General features: G+C 40.8%; 1 protein-coding gene across 1 annotated transcript in view; it reads left to right on the top strand.

Annotated features, from left to right (window-relative positions):
* Positions 1-7,248: 7,248 nt before the first annotated feature.
* Positions 7,249-16,589, top strand: part of LOC107598204 (protein Jumonji) — an 11,301-nt gene continuing 1,960 nt past the window's right edge. Inside the window, exons 1-11 of the mRNA XM_016289478.1 lie at positions 7,249-8,566; positions 9,744-10,255; positions 11,938-12,030; positions 12,318-12,436; positions 12,527-12,597; positions 12,706-12,820; positions 13,868-13,973; positions 14,050-14,232; positions 14,330-14,460; positions 14,623-14,806; positions 16,211-16,318. Of these exons, the coding sequence (XP_016144964.1) occupies positions 7,663-8,566; positions 9,744-10,255; positions 11,938-12,030; positions 12,318-12,436; positions 12,527-12,597; positions 12,706-12,820; positions 13,868-13,973; positions 14,050-14,232; positions 14,330-14,460; positions 14,623-14,806; positions 16,211-16,318 (2,526 nt within the window). The 5' untranslated portion in view covers positions 7,249-7,662. The remainder of the gene's footprint in view (positions 8,567-9,743; positions 10,256-11,937; positions 12,031-12,317; positions 12,437-12,526; positions 12,598-12,705; positions 12,821-13,867; positions 13,974-14,049; positions 14,233-14,329; positions 14,461-14,622; positions 14,807-16,210; positions 16,319-16,589) is intronic.

Here is a 16,589-nt window from a genome sequence, read left to right as displayed (position 1 = left end):
GGTTTAACTTCTGCATTCTTTGGTTTGATTTGGATTTGTTTTACAAGTCTTTGGTCAAAACGACGGTCATTATTTTTATTTGTTTGTTTATTGTATTTGCTCATCCACCATGTGTATTGCACAGAACTTTACAGCTTTTTTATTTATTTTATTTTTTATTTTTGGTGAGTTTATTTTAGTGTGATTTGGTTTTGGTTTGGAGTTTAGTTTTTTTGTTTTGCTTTTGTTTGATGTATTTTTTTCCCTTTTTGTTTTGTTTAATTTGGTTTGGTTTTGGGTTTGATTTGGTTTTGTTTTACAAGTCCGTTGGTAAAACGTTTCATACCATTATTTGCTCATCCACTATGTGTATTACACCGAACTTTTCAGCTTTCGAGCTTTGCCTGATCCAGGAGCAGTGCTTTGTTATGGTCCTCCTCACTTGGGTCTGTAATCTTGCAGTATGCTGCTGGTTATCAGCTGGTGTGTTTTAAAACATAGTTTCTCTTAAAGAGAAACATCAGTCAGACACAGTCACTGGTGGCTCCAAATCTCCACTCAGCACACACAGAAACAGAGGAGTGTAATGTACTCAGGCTTCCAACGGCTGCGACAGTCTCTAATCTTATCCAGAGCAGCAGCTGATTTTGAGAGGATTACGGTTGCAATAGAAACTGAGATTACAGGGTCGAGCCGGTTTATCCCATTTCCTTTGGCCACTTCTCAGTAAATGCACTGGGCCTGTGGCTTCCTTTAACACTTTCTGTCTCTCTCTCTTTCCCCTCTCAGGCTCACCGGCATTACCCAGTAACATGGGCTACTTCGGCTGCTCTCAGGATGAGGAGGATCAGGAAGATGAAGATGAAATTGAGGAAGTGAAACCACCCAGTGTGGCATCTACGTCATGCCAGTCTACACCCAAGAAGGGCAAACCGTCCAGCAAGATTAATGGCTTCGGTAAGAACAAAGAGCAAAAAATAAAAAATGCAGCAAAATAGAACGAGTTTGTCTGTAACTCACTGTGCAATTGTTTTTATATTATAGTTTACAATTACATTAGTATTTTTGTTGTAAAAGCATGCTATATTATCATAAGTTACATTTAATAGTCCCATTATTATCTTAATTGTAGAGATCTCTAAGCAAAACTTTCTTATATATCAATTAATTGTGATTTAATAAGATGCATAAATAAAAGTAAACAAATAAATGGATTAGCAGCTTTAAATTTAAGATTGAAACTTCTATAAATTGCTCAAACTGGCCGACAATCTTAAAATGCCAATTAAAAAGCATTTAATTAGTCCAGCTCTTATATTAACCTACAGTTAGTCTACCTAGTTAATATACACCAAAAGTCAGTAGAATTTCTTTTTTCTTTTTTTTTCTTTCATTCAGCAAGCATGCAATAAATTTATAAAATGATGCATACATTTATAAAATACTTCTTTTTTTTTTTTTTTAAGTAATGTTGTTCTTTTGAACTTTCTATTCATTAAAAAAAAACAGACAAACCAAACATTGTGGTTTCCACAAATTAATTAGTCCAGCTCTTATATTAACCTACAGTTAGTCTACCTAGTTAATATACACCAAAAGTCAGTAGAATTTCTTTTTTCTTTTTTTTTTCTTTCATTCAGCAAGCATGCAATAAATTTATAAAATGATGCATACATTTATAAAATACTTCTTTTTTTTTTTTTTAAAGAAATGTTGTTCTTTTGAACTTTCTATTCATTAAAAAAAAACAGACAAACCAAACATTGTGGTTTCCACAAAAATATTAAGCAACACTAACTTTTCAACATTGATGATAATGAATATTTCTTGAAATCAGCATATTTGAATGATTTCTGAAGGATCATGTGACACTGAAGACTGGAGTAATGATGCTGAAAACTCAGCTTTGCATCACGAGTAAATTACGTATTTAATTGTATTAGAATAGAAAACACTTCTTTTAAATTGTAATAGTATTTAACAATATTACACAATATTCACTTTTTTTTTTAACTCGCAATATTTTTGATAAAGTAAATGCAGCCTTTGTGAGCATGCAAGACTTCTTTCAGAAACATCTAAAAAAAAATCCTACCGACCACAAACTTTTGAACTATAGTGTAAATTTCTTCTTCGAGCTGTACATGTGTAGCGAGAGAGAAGACTTGCTGATTCCTGTGTGGAGATGGGAATGTTGTGTTGGAGTGGGACGTGACTCTTCCATCTTTCCACTCCAGTTATCACTTTAGTAGGAAAGGCGGTAACAAGGTGTTTATGCATTCAGCTCACAGCTGTGCCGAGTAACGGCAGGCAACACGTCGCTGTACGCTACACACACTCACACACCCCCGTAACAAATGAAGGAAACAGCCTTATATGACAGTTTGAGCACTTGGTTGATACTCTCAATAGATGCTGTGTGAGTTTAAAAAAGGGCAGCAAGGTATTGCGGGAGCATGTGTGTTAATGAAACTTGATGTTATAAAACAAAAATAGTCTGTCAGCAGATAATTGAAAGCCAAGCGCCTGTTCAATTGAGTGTGTTAAAGTGTCATCAACAGCAATCGGAACGTCAAGCTGGGAACTATATATAAACTTACAAATACACACATTAGTGTAGTTCTGTTGCTGTGAGCAATTTTTCTTTGACACGCGTCCAGACGTATAGTCCGAATACCGGTTTGAATACTACATATAGTATGAGAAATCAAGATCAGTATGCATTAAATCAACTTACATAGACAGAAGTATGTCATTGGTGCACCTGGACTGTCTTGTCTACTCGCCTATTCTTGTTCACTCAGCTTTGAATAAATAAGCTCAGTTTTATTTCTCAGCCAGCAATACGTCACCTTAAATTGATCTTGATTGCTCCAGATTGGCAGGTTCAGGAATTTGCTTCTCGTTCCTTACAGGCTTGAGGTTTTATGTATGTAGACTACCGACTACCTCAGCTGGTTGGATATGTGAAATGCACACAGTCCCAGGCTCAGGAAAGCCTCAGCACACTTCTCACTCTCTCTCTCTCTCTCTCTCTCTCGTGCTGTCTATCCTCAGTCTATCCCGTGCCTGGACGCAGCCCGTTGTCTGAGCCGGCCCATGTCAGATGTGACACTTTAATATGGAGCACAGGCAACGCTCCAGTCTTTCTCTCTCCGAGTGTCTCTCAGAGCGAGAGAAACCACAGTGCTCGGCTTTCATTCGCTGAACCTCAGTAACCCAGAGGCGTGTTTACATTTCTAAATTAAACACCTTTTATTGAGTTCAGCTGTCGGTAGCAGTTCCAAGCGCAAGCCTTACAGCGCGAAAGCCCGTCCGTTTCCCCCTCACTGACACGCTCTGCTGCCTGTTGATATTTAAACACTGTAAAATTAAAGTTAGCAGTCATAAATACAGAGAGCAGTTTGATTATGTGTTAATTAGAGCCGTCCAGAGGGCCTTATAACAGACAGACTACCCTGTCCAAAAACGCAGACTTTTTTTTAAAAATACTAAAATGTATTTGAAATACATTTTTCATGCTAAGTATACCACAAATACATTTACATATGTATGTACTTAATAAAAATACCCTGCAATTGTACTTTTGGCATACTAAACTGGTATACTTAAATTCTGCAAAATTCGAACAACTAATTTTGTACTTAATGCACTTTAATTGTGAGGAAGTAGTGCTGATGTCCAACTGAAGTATATTTGATTGTGCTCAAGTGGAACTATTGCAAGTATACTTCAGGTACACTTCAAATAACTTGCATTTAAAGGCTGATATTATTCAGAGATCATATAATCCTCATAAATAGTGATATTAAACACATTTTAGGTTTTATATAAAAAAAATGTGCATTGTGCACAAACAAGTACTCCAAATAAAGTGTAATTAAAATTGTTATATCAGTAAGTCTCAAGCGGTATGTCAGTAAATATGTTCCTAGATTTAAACTGTACTTAGTATGAAATAAATCTATTTTAAATGTATTACTTTTTTTACTATGGAGGTCACCCAAGTATTCTAGGCTTTCAGAACACTTGAATTCTGAAAAGAAGATATTTTTAAAATGTTCTTGTACAAATCTTCTTGTACAAGACTTTTTTTATATAAAAAATGAGAAGTGTGGGCTTAGCTTGGGCTTAGCTGCTGTTTTAATCATTCTGATGAATCAGCATGAAGCAGTGGCACCTGTAAGTGGCGGTTTAACAGTTTAACCGCAATGACTGACCCAGCGTTAAACCCTTGAGTCAGATAAAGCCTGTTATTATGCTGACACACATAAACACATTACCACTCATCTGCTATACTTAAAACAATAAACAGCACAGATAGATGCAGCATAATCCACAATACTGCGAGAATCTATTAGACAGCTGTTGCTCTCTCTCTCTCTCTCTCTCTCTCTCTCTCTCTCTCTCTCTCGCTATAAAGTAAAATTTTCTGAAGGGTGTTCATGTGTTGAAGAGCTCTGGCGTGAGCATGACCCATGGCACTCGAGCACCTCCAGGGAAAAATGGTTTATACTTCATTGTTTAATTGGACTTTTGTGTAGAATAACTTGATCTGGGAAGAAGAGAGATCTCATGCTGCTCACAGCAGGTGCAGGATCAGTTTCAGCAGCATTATTATTGGACTGTATGTTAATTGTTATCCCGAGTTAAGGTCTATTTATTTGTTTCATTGTATCCATGGCAGTTATTAATGAGTCTTTTGATATTTTGGCTTTGTCTTAGTTTTCTTGTTCTTTTAATGGGTGGGTACTTGGCTGTGCTTGTTTCCAAAGAGAAAGTAGATTGAACCCCCATTCTCCCAAACAACCAACTTTTTTTTTTTTTTTACAGTAAACATAAAAAGGAAGCAAACTTACATATTTTGTATTTAATTTTTTTATTCCTTTGTGGAATTATTCCTTTTTTATTATTTGCACTGCTAATTTGAGTTAAATTTAAATTTAAATAAGAGAGAGACAGTTATAGAGCATTTGTTTAACACATAGGTAGACATGTTCCATGTGTGTGTGTGATGTGTGGACTGCAGCTCTGCAGATGTTCTCAGTTAAATCTTTTGCTATGCTGCAGCTGGCCTATAGCAACACATGATGTCATCTGTCTTCTCTCATGCTCACGTGCGACCAAGATCCACTTCAGAGAGCTTGCCTGGCCTCTGTCTGTGTGTGTTCTCTTGTTTTTGTTCCTGGCTGCTAAGCCAATTTAATCGCACGTCTTTGGTCAGCCGACCTTTAACTATTCCATCCTTCCTTTTCCTTGCTTCCTTCCTTGTTTCCTCCAGCCTGCTCTCTGTTTCCCCTGGTTTCAAGAGGTTGCCCACTGGGGACAGTCCAGTGACATGTGTTCTCTCGCCTACACGGTTCCTCTCTCTCACTTCCACCTTTTCAGGCAGTCTAAATAATAGCTGGCAGCGTGCGGCAGGGCTCATCTGCACCCTCGGGCAGTGTTCTGGGATCAGTGAGCCCTCTAGTGGTCGCGGCGCTCATTACACCGAGCCAGACGTGGGATTTCTGCAGCGCAGTCGGCACGTGCAAACTCTACTCAGCATCCGGCACGTTATGCTGAGTGGGATTATCATTACAATCGCATTCTGCGCTCTCAGAGCCCTGCAGATGGGATGGGGCGTGCCGTAGACCACTGACGTGTTATTTCAAAAGGGGGCGGGTGTGATGACGGTGGGCTACAAAGACATGGCCGCAGCTGACATCATGCTACATTTGCTTACTCTACCTGCAGAGAGCATCCATCATGCATGCCTCTGGGGCTGGAGTCTGTCGCTTTCTTTTATATTCTCCCCCTCTCCCTCCTGCCATTTTTTTTAAAGCGCCGACAAGGGGAAGCGATTGATGGAGGTCACATTTCAGTCCCCCTTATCTTTTAATAGCCTCTCTTTGTTGTTTGGCTGCACCTGATAGGAATACAATACAGCCGATGTCTTACTTCAAAAACCCTCAGCAATCTCCTCGTCTGTCTGTCAGAGAACCTCTGGCCCAGAGATCACCGCAGTCTGGACGCTGTTATTTAAATGCATCCGGAGACTTTAAAGAGAGAGAAATAAAGTGGGAGGGATGTGAGAGGGTGTGGCACAACATGTAAAGGCCTATTCACAGAGCGTGAATTCATCACAACAGGCTTCACACAAAAATGAGAACAGAGCAATTAAATCCCAACCCCTTTATATCAGGTGTGAAAATTCACATTTTGACAAAAGCAACATTTTTAATTGTGCAAGTCCTTGTTTTCTTTTGTTTGGTGAAAAAACTTGTCAAATGCCAAATGCGAGTAAAAATTTAATTAAATGGCAGTAACTTTATTAGGAACTGAAACATCATTCCTGCAGTACATGTTTCCATATTATGGAAGAGATAAAAAAAATGTAATTTATATCAAACCATCAACTTTTGTCACCACTTTTTCTTAGCTCCTAACTTTTTTTTAGTTGAAATTAGTTAGGAACCCAGAATAGGGCTATTGGCAATGTTGGCGGGCATTTATACTATTATATACTATTCACCACAAAGAATTTGCATACCTTGACTGCATCATTCATGTGCTATTGCGTTGTTTTGATTAAAAGCTTGTCGGAGGACTTTAGGCCAAATGTCAGGACTCCAATAAGAGTCCTCTGGTGTCAGGAAGCACATCGTATTTATTTCACCTGGAGTTTTAGCCCACTAAAACCCTCCGGCTGCATCTTCTTTTCTTGGCTCTATGAGAACACACACATAGGAAATCAAATCCTTTCTGCCTTGCCAGAAAAACAGAGCCAAAGAAAACAATGTGAAGAGAGAAGTCGAGGCTGACTATGTTTGTAGCCTGGCATAGTCTAATTCCCATGGCGGCTGTTAAACAATGAGAGGCCGGGCGTAACCCAAGCTACATCTGCTCTGCTGTGAAGTATATTGGGGGCCTCAAATCAGCTGAAAGCACAGCTACTTTTATTTGGGGCATTAAAGCCAAATTTGAAGAACTTTAGTATTCTGTGCCGACTATGAATTGGTGCTTGAATGGGATTTTAGGATTAAACTTTACTTCTAAGGATTGTTTGGCAGCTGCTTTTTTTTCCCTCCCTCTATCTGGTACACTTCCCCTCCCTCTTTGTTCCCTGCTGTTTTCTATGGTTTGGGGTTTTTGGAGCTCTGTTGTGGTCTGTGTTATTCTGTGAGCCCTGTGCATGCACTGTGACTTACTCGGTATGCAAATAGAAACTAGAAACATATTCTTTGGCGTCAAGATTGAAGGGACTGTTTGGGAATTCTCACAGTTCCTTAGTAAGTTGTGTTGATCCAATATATGTAACATGATCATATCTTCTGTTCACTTTAGGTCTCAAAAGTAAATGGACTCAAACGGGCATCATCAGTCGGCACGCCTACGGCCAGTGCCAAAAAGTCGAAAGACTTCCGTCTGCCGTCCAAAACTGTGAAGTACACAGCCACCGTGACCAAGGGCCATGTCACCTACACCAAAGCAAAACGAGAACTGGTTAAGCAAGCCAAACTCAACCACAGCAAGCACGCTGCTTCTGCTGGCCTCCGTGCTTACAGCAACAACCACCACCATCATTCTCATCATCCAACCAGCAGCGGCCATGGTCGGCCCCAGCTCTCTCACTCAGGAAAAGCCCAAAGTATCAATGCAAAAACCCGCAAACAGGTGCTATTATCGAATGGGGTGCATAAGATGACTAACGGGGGCCGGCCTAATGGCAGGCTTAATGGACGCCACAGTGCCAGGGAAGAGAAGGCAGATGGCCGACAAGTGCGGCAGGGACTGCGGAACTCTAAACGCAGAAGTGATGCCATTACGATCCTTGGAGCTGGAACTGAGAGTGACGAGGTTAAAACTAAGCCACCTGTTACTGAGGTTAAGAAAGCTAAACTGCAGACTAGCCCACTGGAAACTCGCAGCAAGAAGGCCCTGGGTCAGTTCAAGTCCCCCAACGCTGTCACTATTGCACACAGTATCACTGAAATGGCCGCCTCCCCTACTCAGAAAATGGGTTCTGCCCCTCCTTCGTCACCCCCTGCTGCTCCCGCCTCCCCAGCCATGCCCCAGAACCCTGCTTCCCCTGAGCCAGCATGTCAGCGGCCCAAACGGGCCTCTGCTGGCAAACTGATGTTCATCAGACAAGCACAGCAGAGGGCCCAAACGAACCCCGCCCTCAACTGGACCACATCCACTACCTCAGCCAGCAAATCCTTCAAACCAGTAGAGCCCACACACACACCTCCACCACGGCTGGACAGAGACAGGGAGCGTGAGAGGGAACGGGAGAGAAGAAGGGCAGGGTGCACTGCTTTGGGGGAGGTGCCCGTTTTCAAGCCCACCTCCAGGGAGTTTCAGGACCCTTTGGTGTACCTCGACTCAGTTCGGGAACGGGCAGAGTCGTCTGGACTGTGCAGAGTGTTGCCTCCTCCTGACTGGAGGCCAGAGTGCAAACTCAATGATGATATGCGTTTTGTGACACAGGTCCAGCGCATCCACAAGCTGGGTCGGCGCTGGGGCCCCAATGTTCAGAAACTGGCCTGCATTAAGAAGCACCTCAAATCTCAGGGCATCTCAATGGACGAGCCACCGCTTATAGGTGAGTCCACTTAAAACTGATTACAAATGCTTTTGTTGGTATATAGCAGAGTGCCTAGAGGTCCACAGCCCTGCAGAGTTTAGTGCAAACTTTCCTAACTGTAATTTTCTAGTAACTCTGAAGACCTTGATTAGCTTGCGCCAGTATTTTTCATTAGGATTGGTGCTAAACTCTGCAGGGCTTTGACCCTTCAGGGTTGGATTTGAGGAACCCTGTTATAGGGGCTAGTGCAGTTTCTGGAGGGGTCAATGCGCTGCAGATTTTAGCTCCAACTCTAATCAAACCTACCTGAACAATCTAATCAAGATAATTATCAGGATAAATTTTAGGCTGGTGTGGGCTTCATATGGTTGACACTAAAACGGTGGCCCTGCAGGAGCACCGTTGCCCATTTCTGGTCTTGTGTAACCCACTTATCAAGTAGAACTTCAGTTCCAACTGTAGCAATTACTGTAGCGGTGTTGCCCTGTGCATGTGTAAGTATACTGTAATTACATATCAGCCTGTCAGCATTTTTCTTAAGTGAATAAAGGGGTGAGAGACCATTTGTATGTAAACTGACCAGTGAACAGCCTCATGGTCCATTCTCAACATATGTTATCAAGTCTCTTGTCTGCTAGGAGTTTGGAAACCATATGTCAAAACAATCACCCATTGCTCCAGAGCTTGTCCAGCAGAGTTACATGTCTACATGGTTTTAAAGCAGCCCTGCACCATTGCTTTACTTCAGAATCCTGTGTGCTATTTGAGGGCCCAGTCAGAATATACGGTTGAAAAAAATGTTTATTGAGCCTGTTAGAATGCTGCCGAAATGCTGCAATAATTCCTTCGAGAGTTTTAAACTGTTGGTCATTGACCTTTGTTGTGCTCTCTCTCCCTCAGTTCCTTACCGTAGCTCACGTTCTCCAGTCGTTATGTTTCATTATTTTTCAAAAGACTAATAAAGATGCCACGCCATTTCTCCGCCAACATATTTAAAGAATTAATGAGCTGTGTAATGTAATGAATTTTATTTCTGGAGCTGTCAATACTTATTTAGCAGCAGATGGTGCAGTGTGTCATAGTTGCAGTGGTTTGGTTGACTTATGTTCGCAAACGAAACATTAACTGTTAATATACTTTCCTAATGTGCAGTGTATTAAACATTCACAATCATCTCTCATTGTCGCCCCTTCAGGTGGCTGTGAAGTAGATCTGGCTCGTTTTTCCGAGCTGGTCTGCGACATGGGTGGAATGCAGCAGGTGATGGACCTGAAAAAATGGAGCCGGTTGGCCGACCTGCTTCGCATTCCCAAATCAGCACAGGACCGTCTGGCCAAGCTCCAGGAGGCCTACCTCCAGTACCTGCTCTCTTATGACCTGCTCTCTCCCGAGGAGCACCGGCAACTGGAGCAGGAGGTACTGGCAGAAAAGGAAGCTCTGGAACGCAAGCGGGGACCCCTGGAGGGTCACTTGGATAACGGCCAGCGGTCTCTGGCTCTTCCTCGTTACGAACCCAAGAACGGGCTCACCGGCCTCAACCACCGCAATGGCTTCCGCAATCACAACAAAGAGCCAGACACCCAGCGGCAGGCCGGTCGCCGCAGACTGTTTGCTCAGGAAAAGAAAGGGGAAAAAGTGGACAGTGATGAGGCAGATGAGGAGGCAGACGATGGTGTTCTCAGTGACCAGCACAAATGTATATACAAGGTAACGCACCTCCTGCTTTAATAATGGCATTCCTAAATCGTATCGGCAAGCTAACGCTATTGTGTTTCCTTTCTGAATTGGCAGTATTATATGTCAAACTTGTTTCATTCACTGTATTCACCCAGTCAGACTGGCAGATGTGCCATTTCCTCAGGTAATGAAGTGTTTAGAGAGAGCATAGAGGGCTCACCGCTGAGCTTCCAGAGAACGTGCCAGAATATCAAGCGTGATGACTATGTCTGTATGCTGAACGCAGAGCCACACTGCTGGAGAAGAATGGAGGAAAGCTTAATATGTGATGCGTTTTGGGTTTTAATGCTGCCGAGGTTGGCTCTACAGTGGTTGAAGGATGTGTCTCTATGCTGTGCTCTGCGTCACAGGTCTGAGCTTCATTTCAGAGCTACGATTTGCTAAGCTGCCAGTATGAGTGTCTATTTTGTTCCTCAGACAGATTTAAAGGTACAAAACGGCGTAGATCTGTTACGAACTCTAGCGAGCTGCCTGCCTAGGCAGTATTTTAGACATCATAGGCGTGCTCCCGACTTGAAGCTAAATTATAGTGCTTTGAGATCTCATTTTGGCCAAAATTAGTCTCTGCATTATATGCATGTTTTTTTCTTCTGCACAGAGACTTTTCATTTTATACATTTTGTTTTAAAACAACATTTATGCATGCTATGTTTATTAGAGTGTCAAGTTATTAACTTAGAATGCTAGCATGAGGCTGCTTTTAGAAATTAAAATATTTTTTTGTGCATGTGGTTCAGGTGAAGAGCACTTTTCGCACAGCCTGTCTGCTGCCCATGAACAGCGTTTTAATTCAGACATTGGAAGGTTTCGTTTTGGTTTGCATGCTGTAGTAGAAAGTAGATTACCAATGTAAAAAGCGAGGCAGAGATATAGGGCAGAGTTTGTGTGGTTCTTGTGTTTGAGAGAGGACCAGTGGTAAAGGAAAGAGAGAACTGTAACTGGGTGGGTGGGTAGCGGTGAGAGTGGCTGTTGCGTGAGAGGGCTTGTTCCCAGGCCCTCAGCTCCTGGTGTACGTGAGGCTGAGTTCTTAGCTATAGTCTATGTAAGGTGACTCCGTCTACCGCACCAGCCCTATAAAAATACCCTGCTGAGTCTTATAGCACCCCGTCTGTCTGTCTGTGTGTTGTTGTCTGAGGTAACACTCTCTGCTGGGCGGGACGGTGAGAGTGGGCCTCTTCACAGAATGGTTTCTGAATATAGGTCACAGCTCAGCTCCTCACACACACACTGCACTTTGTTCATCTCCAGTGCGGTACCTGGCAATAGTCTTTGTCTATAGTTATCAGTGCTGTCATGCGGTTAAGATTGTGAGTGTTTCTCAGTTGTGCCGTGGTGCTTAAGAAGAGTTTGAGATAGACAGCTTGTGGAACAATGAATGGGAAAAACTAAAACACTTAACTTGATAGTTGTTCATGGGATGGAAAGGATGTAGCTAGTCTTTAAAATAAAAGATGACAAAAAGCATGTCTATTACCTCAGGTTTTATCCTTAATTTAAGCAGAAGAAGCCATATTTAACAGAACTTAATGGTAATTTGACAGATTCTAAGCTTGTTTTTGAGGAGCCAATTCCAAGATGGCCGCCAAACTAACAGCTTATTCCACAGATTATTTTGCCATTGTTCTTACTGTTTATTGTTTTTTTTTTTCCAGGGGAGATCAGTATCTTTGACCACCTTTTACAGAATAGCAAGAAATACAATGATGATGTGCTTCAACAAAGAGCCTGGGGCTGCTGAAGTTGAGGTACACACAAACCACTTCTTGTATTTTAACCAGATGTAATTGTGTACGGTGTAGTATGTTACTATACTGTTGGTGTGAAATGTCGACCCTAGTGAGCAGTATCAATGCTAAAAAAAAAAGTATAATAATATCTGCTCAGTGACAAATTGTCTTTAAATAGCATGTACTTTCCATGTTGCATATTTTATAAGCATATCCCATGACAGTTGTATCCTTGTATCCTGTCATATTTCCTCATTTCCTGCCATTTCTCTTCATCTCCATCTGTCCTGCTTTTCTTTATATAGCAAGATTATTGGCGGATAGTGGAGCAGAGGGACTGCCACGTAGCAGTGCATTATGGGAAAGTGGACACAAACACACATGGAAGTGGCTTCCCTGTGGGCAAGTCCGAACCCTTTTCCAAGTAAGAGCTGCTTTCGTTTGAGATGAATCAAAGGCATGCTGGGAAGATGTATTAGTGCTTATAAAAATGTTTTTCTCTCTGTCGCTGGAGGCATGGATGGAACCTCACTGTCCTTCCCAATAACTCTGGAACCATTCTGCGCCATCTTGGTGCTGTGCCTGGTGAGTCCACTATTGTTGTCAGTAGCAGGAAGGACATCATGTAAAGCTCCTTTGTTGAATAAGTCATCACCCGCTCTCTGTCTGTCTTTCTCTGGTTCTCTCTCACAGGGGTGACTGTTCCCTGGCTGAACATCGGCATGGTCTTTTCTACCTCATGCTGGTCACAAGACCAAAACCGCCTTCCATACATTGATTACTTACACACTGGTGCTGATTGCATTTGGTAAGTTTTTGTTCCGAGGTACTGTCTAGAAATGAATTAATGAATTAAAATAATTGAATTGGAACATTTGCCCCATAAACCAGCGTTGGGATATAACAACATTAGATAAATTCAAAGTATTTATTGATCGATTGATTGACTGAGAATAAAAAGTACTAATAAGAAACGAATAAAAAAAATCTAAAATAATAATTAAATGTTTATTAGACAAATTTAATTAAACTATTGATAATTTGCATTATAATGATGTATGTGTATTTATACCATTGTGTATATATTATTTTATCTTATACAGTGTGCATTATTGAAGTTACTGTTTTACATAATAAAATATATACTTTATATATTAAATAAGTGATTATATGATATTTCCATTTGCAATTTAATTTTTTTATAATTATCAGGTCCAAACACGTAACAAATGATGATTCTTTTCTTTCCATTGTACAATTTACAAATAGTTTGTTCCTTTGTGTACTATTGCGTCTTGTTCAGTGAATCTTTATTATTATTTTTTAGATACATTCAGTGTAATTTTAATATAATTTTAAAATATTCTGAATAAGTTTTTATTTTTGCATTTTAGGTTTTTGTTTTAATTTTAAAAATTTTAAAGTAATTTTGTGGTGATTTTGACTTTTATCAGTTTTAGTAAATTTAGTACTTCAACTTAAACATTTCAATTAGTTGCCTAGGCAAAATCTTTTTTTATTATTTATTTTTTTATTTACCAAAATTATTTTTAATGTGTTCACTAAATGTCATTTCGGTCTAAAATTGTACATTTTCTAACGTCTTTGCTAACTCAGCTGTGTTGTACAGATCAGCTCCTCTAGAGGGCGCATTACTCTGTAAAACAGGGGGTGTGCATTCCACTCACGCTAGCATCAGCTGTTTGTCTGTGTTTTTATGTGCATGACTCATCATAATAAAGCCAAGGCCTGTTTCCATAGCAACAAAGCTGGTTTAGGAGCCGGCAGACAGCGCTGTTGTCTTATGTCAACCAAACAATGACACTGACAGAAAGTTCTGCCCGTCCCATTACAGGTATTCTATTCCTGCTGAGGAAAAGACGAAGCTTGATAAAGTGGTGCACACACTGCTACAAGCCAACGGCACGCCGGGACTGGAAATGCTGGAGAAGAACGTTATGGTAAGATATTGTAAACAAAAATAGCATTACCTTTTTGTGCAGTTGTTTTACATTGCATGTCTCTGCATTTCTCCAGATTTCTCCAGAGGTGCTTTGTCGTGAGGGGATCAAGGTCCACCGCACGGTCCAGAAGAGCGGGCAGTTTGTGGTGGTCTTCCCTGGTGCGTTCGTGTCCAGGGTGTGCTGCGGCTACAGTGTGTCTGAAACTGTGCACTTTGCCACACCTCAGTGGATGAACCTGGGCTACGAGGCTGCTAAGGTGAGTCTTTCACATTTCCACATCCGCCTGTGTGACCTACAGACATTTACTAGGAGATGTTTAGAAGAAGCTCCACATGTTTGCTCTTCTCTTTCAGGACCTGAAATACAGGCACATAGCAAAACCCTTCTCTATGGAGAAGCTACTCTACCAGATCGCCACAGCCGAGGCCAAACGAGAAAACAGACTTGTGCTCAGTACAATCTCTTCTCTTCTCAAAGATCTCAGGTGAGCACTGGAAACCCACCCTGATGTTTGGCCCAACTGATGAAATCTTGTATTTTTTATTTTTTTTTGGGGTCGAGATCATTCTGGACCTCTGCTAGGAAGGAAATCTAAAAACCGGACCTCTTGGTCTACTAACTGGAATTGAATACCCCTGTCCTACAGGAACATAGAGATGAAGCAAAGGCAGGATCTGTATGAAGCAGGGCTGCTCTCCTCCGCACGCTACTGCACTCACGACAACAACCCGTCACCCGCTGACACCAGGAAGAAACCGCGCAAATGGCTGGCGCTGGAGTCATCCGAGAGACGCTGCCAAACGTGCCAGCATCTCTGCTACTTATCTATGGTGAGATTCAGCTCAGATTATACTGTACTGTAGATCCAGTATAGTATACACTAAACCAACAAACTAAGGCTCTGTCCTCTAAAAGTATCACAGCTAAGACAAATACTACTCCCACATTAGCCCAAAAAGCTTATCATCAACATGCTGTGATTATAATATGCACTAATTAATTTCACTAGCTAGGATAGATTGTATGCTTATTGGGACTTACTTTAGTGGTCAGTACAGTCTATACTATACTAATATTAATATTATAGTACTTTGTACAATCTATAACAGCTGGTATCTATAATAGCTGTTCTCAACCAATATAATCTAAAGTTGAAACTATTTCTTATTTAAATTTTTCCCCTTAACAGCTGTCATTTTTATTTAGGATCCAGGGTCGTCACATTATCCAGGGAATGGGGGAATTTTAAAGCTGTGATTTCAAGACCAAGAAAAGTCAAGGACATAAAATAAAAGCATAATCACAAGTGACTACAAAAGTTGTGTTCATTAGTATTAAAAAAAATAATAATAATAATTAAAACTTCTGGAATTAAGGAGTTTAATTATTTTAATATTTTGTAAAAATATTTTAAATACTTTAAATAAATTAAATTAAATAAATAATGGAATTTCTAATAATATTTTAATATTGCAATTTTATATGAATATTTTAATATGTTTCTACTCCTGATTTCGATAAATGAACAGTTTGGTAACACTTTGGATTAGGGAACACATATTCACTATTAACCAAGAGTTTTCCCTCAATAAACTCCTAATTACTGCTCATAATAAGTAATAGCAAGTAAAGGTAGTAGTTTATTTAAAGGGTCTAATATGGTCATGCAGAATAAGGCATTAATATGTGCTTTGTAGGTACTAAAAAACGGCCCTTATGCTAGTAATATGCATGCTAGTAAGCAACTAGTTAATAGTGAATAGTGTTCCCTAAACTAAAGTGTTTCCAAAAGTTAAAAAATGTGTAGCTTTGTGATTTATAGCAGAAGTTCCAGAAATGGCTTGAAGGCCCCTTTGAATGTTATCTTTGACAATGGGGGCCCTTGGAGTCCACTGACCTATACAATACTGCACTGTACTACAAATCACAATAAAGCCTACAGTATATACTGTATTGGCTAATTAAATCTATATTGCAGTGTTCTGTAATGTCCTTTGTTCTATACTGTACAACACTGGTTTTCTTTGTAGTTTTGTCTGTGTGTGTTGTATAATCAGTTGTTTTCACTGTGTTGTCGTCTTAATAGAACTGAACAGTTCTACAGTTGACTCACAGCTGTGATTTTACCTCCAGTGCTGATGATTCACATTCAGTCGTCATTGACAAAAGAAATACTGAGCGTTGAAAATGAGTTCTGATCTTAATTGAGCTGATGGCTGTTGTTAATGCTGCAGGTGGTGCAGGAGAATGAAAATGTGGTGTTCTGTCTGGAGTGTGCGCTGCACTATGTGGAGAAACACAAAAGCTGCCGCGGCCTCAAGATGATGTACCGCTATGATGAGGTAAGACACGTGATCAGAAACATGCCTGCAGGGGGAGCTGTTGAGACACTTTTGCTTAAGCGACCCTCCAGGGTTCAGCAACCCTCCTAAATGGACTGTTGCTGTTCCTTCATAAAGTATTGTGCTCTGGCAGAGCGACAAACATTCAATATATACAAATGAGTTTCTGTGGATTCAGTGTTGTATTACAGTTTTTGACATTTCTGTTTGCTCAATTCCCGAATGAGAGGGGTTCCCCCCCCCCCCCCCCCCCCCCCCACCCCCTACCCAC

This window comes from Sinocyclocheilus grahami, unplaced genomic scaffold, assembly GCF_001515645.1.
Source record: "Sinocyclocheilus grahami isolate Dianchi unplaced genomic scaffold, SAMN03320097.WGS_v1.1 scaffold248.1, whole genome shotgun sequence".
Lineage (NCBI taxonomy): Eukaryota > Metazoa > Chordata > Actinopteri > Cypriniformes > Cyprinidae > Sinocyclocheilus > Sinocyclocheilus grahami.
Note: the sequence above shows the minus strand (reverse complement) of the source record. Positions and strands in the feature narration are given on the sequence as shown.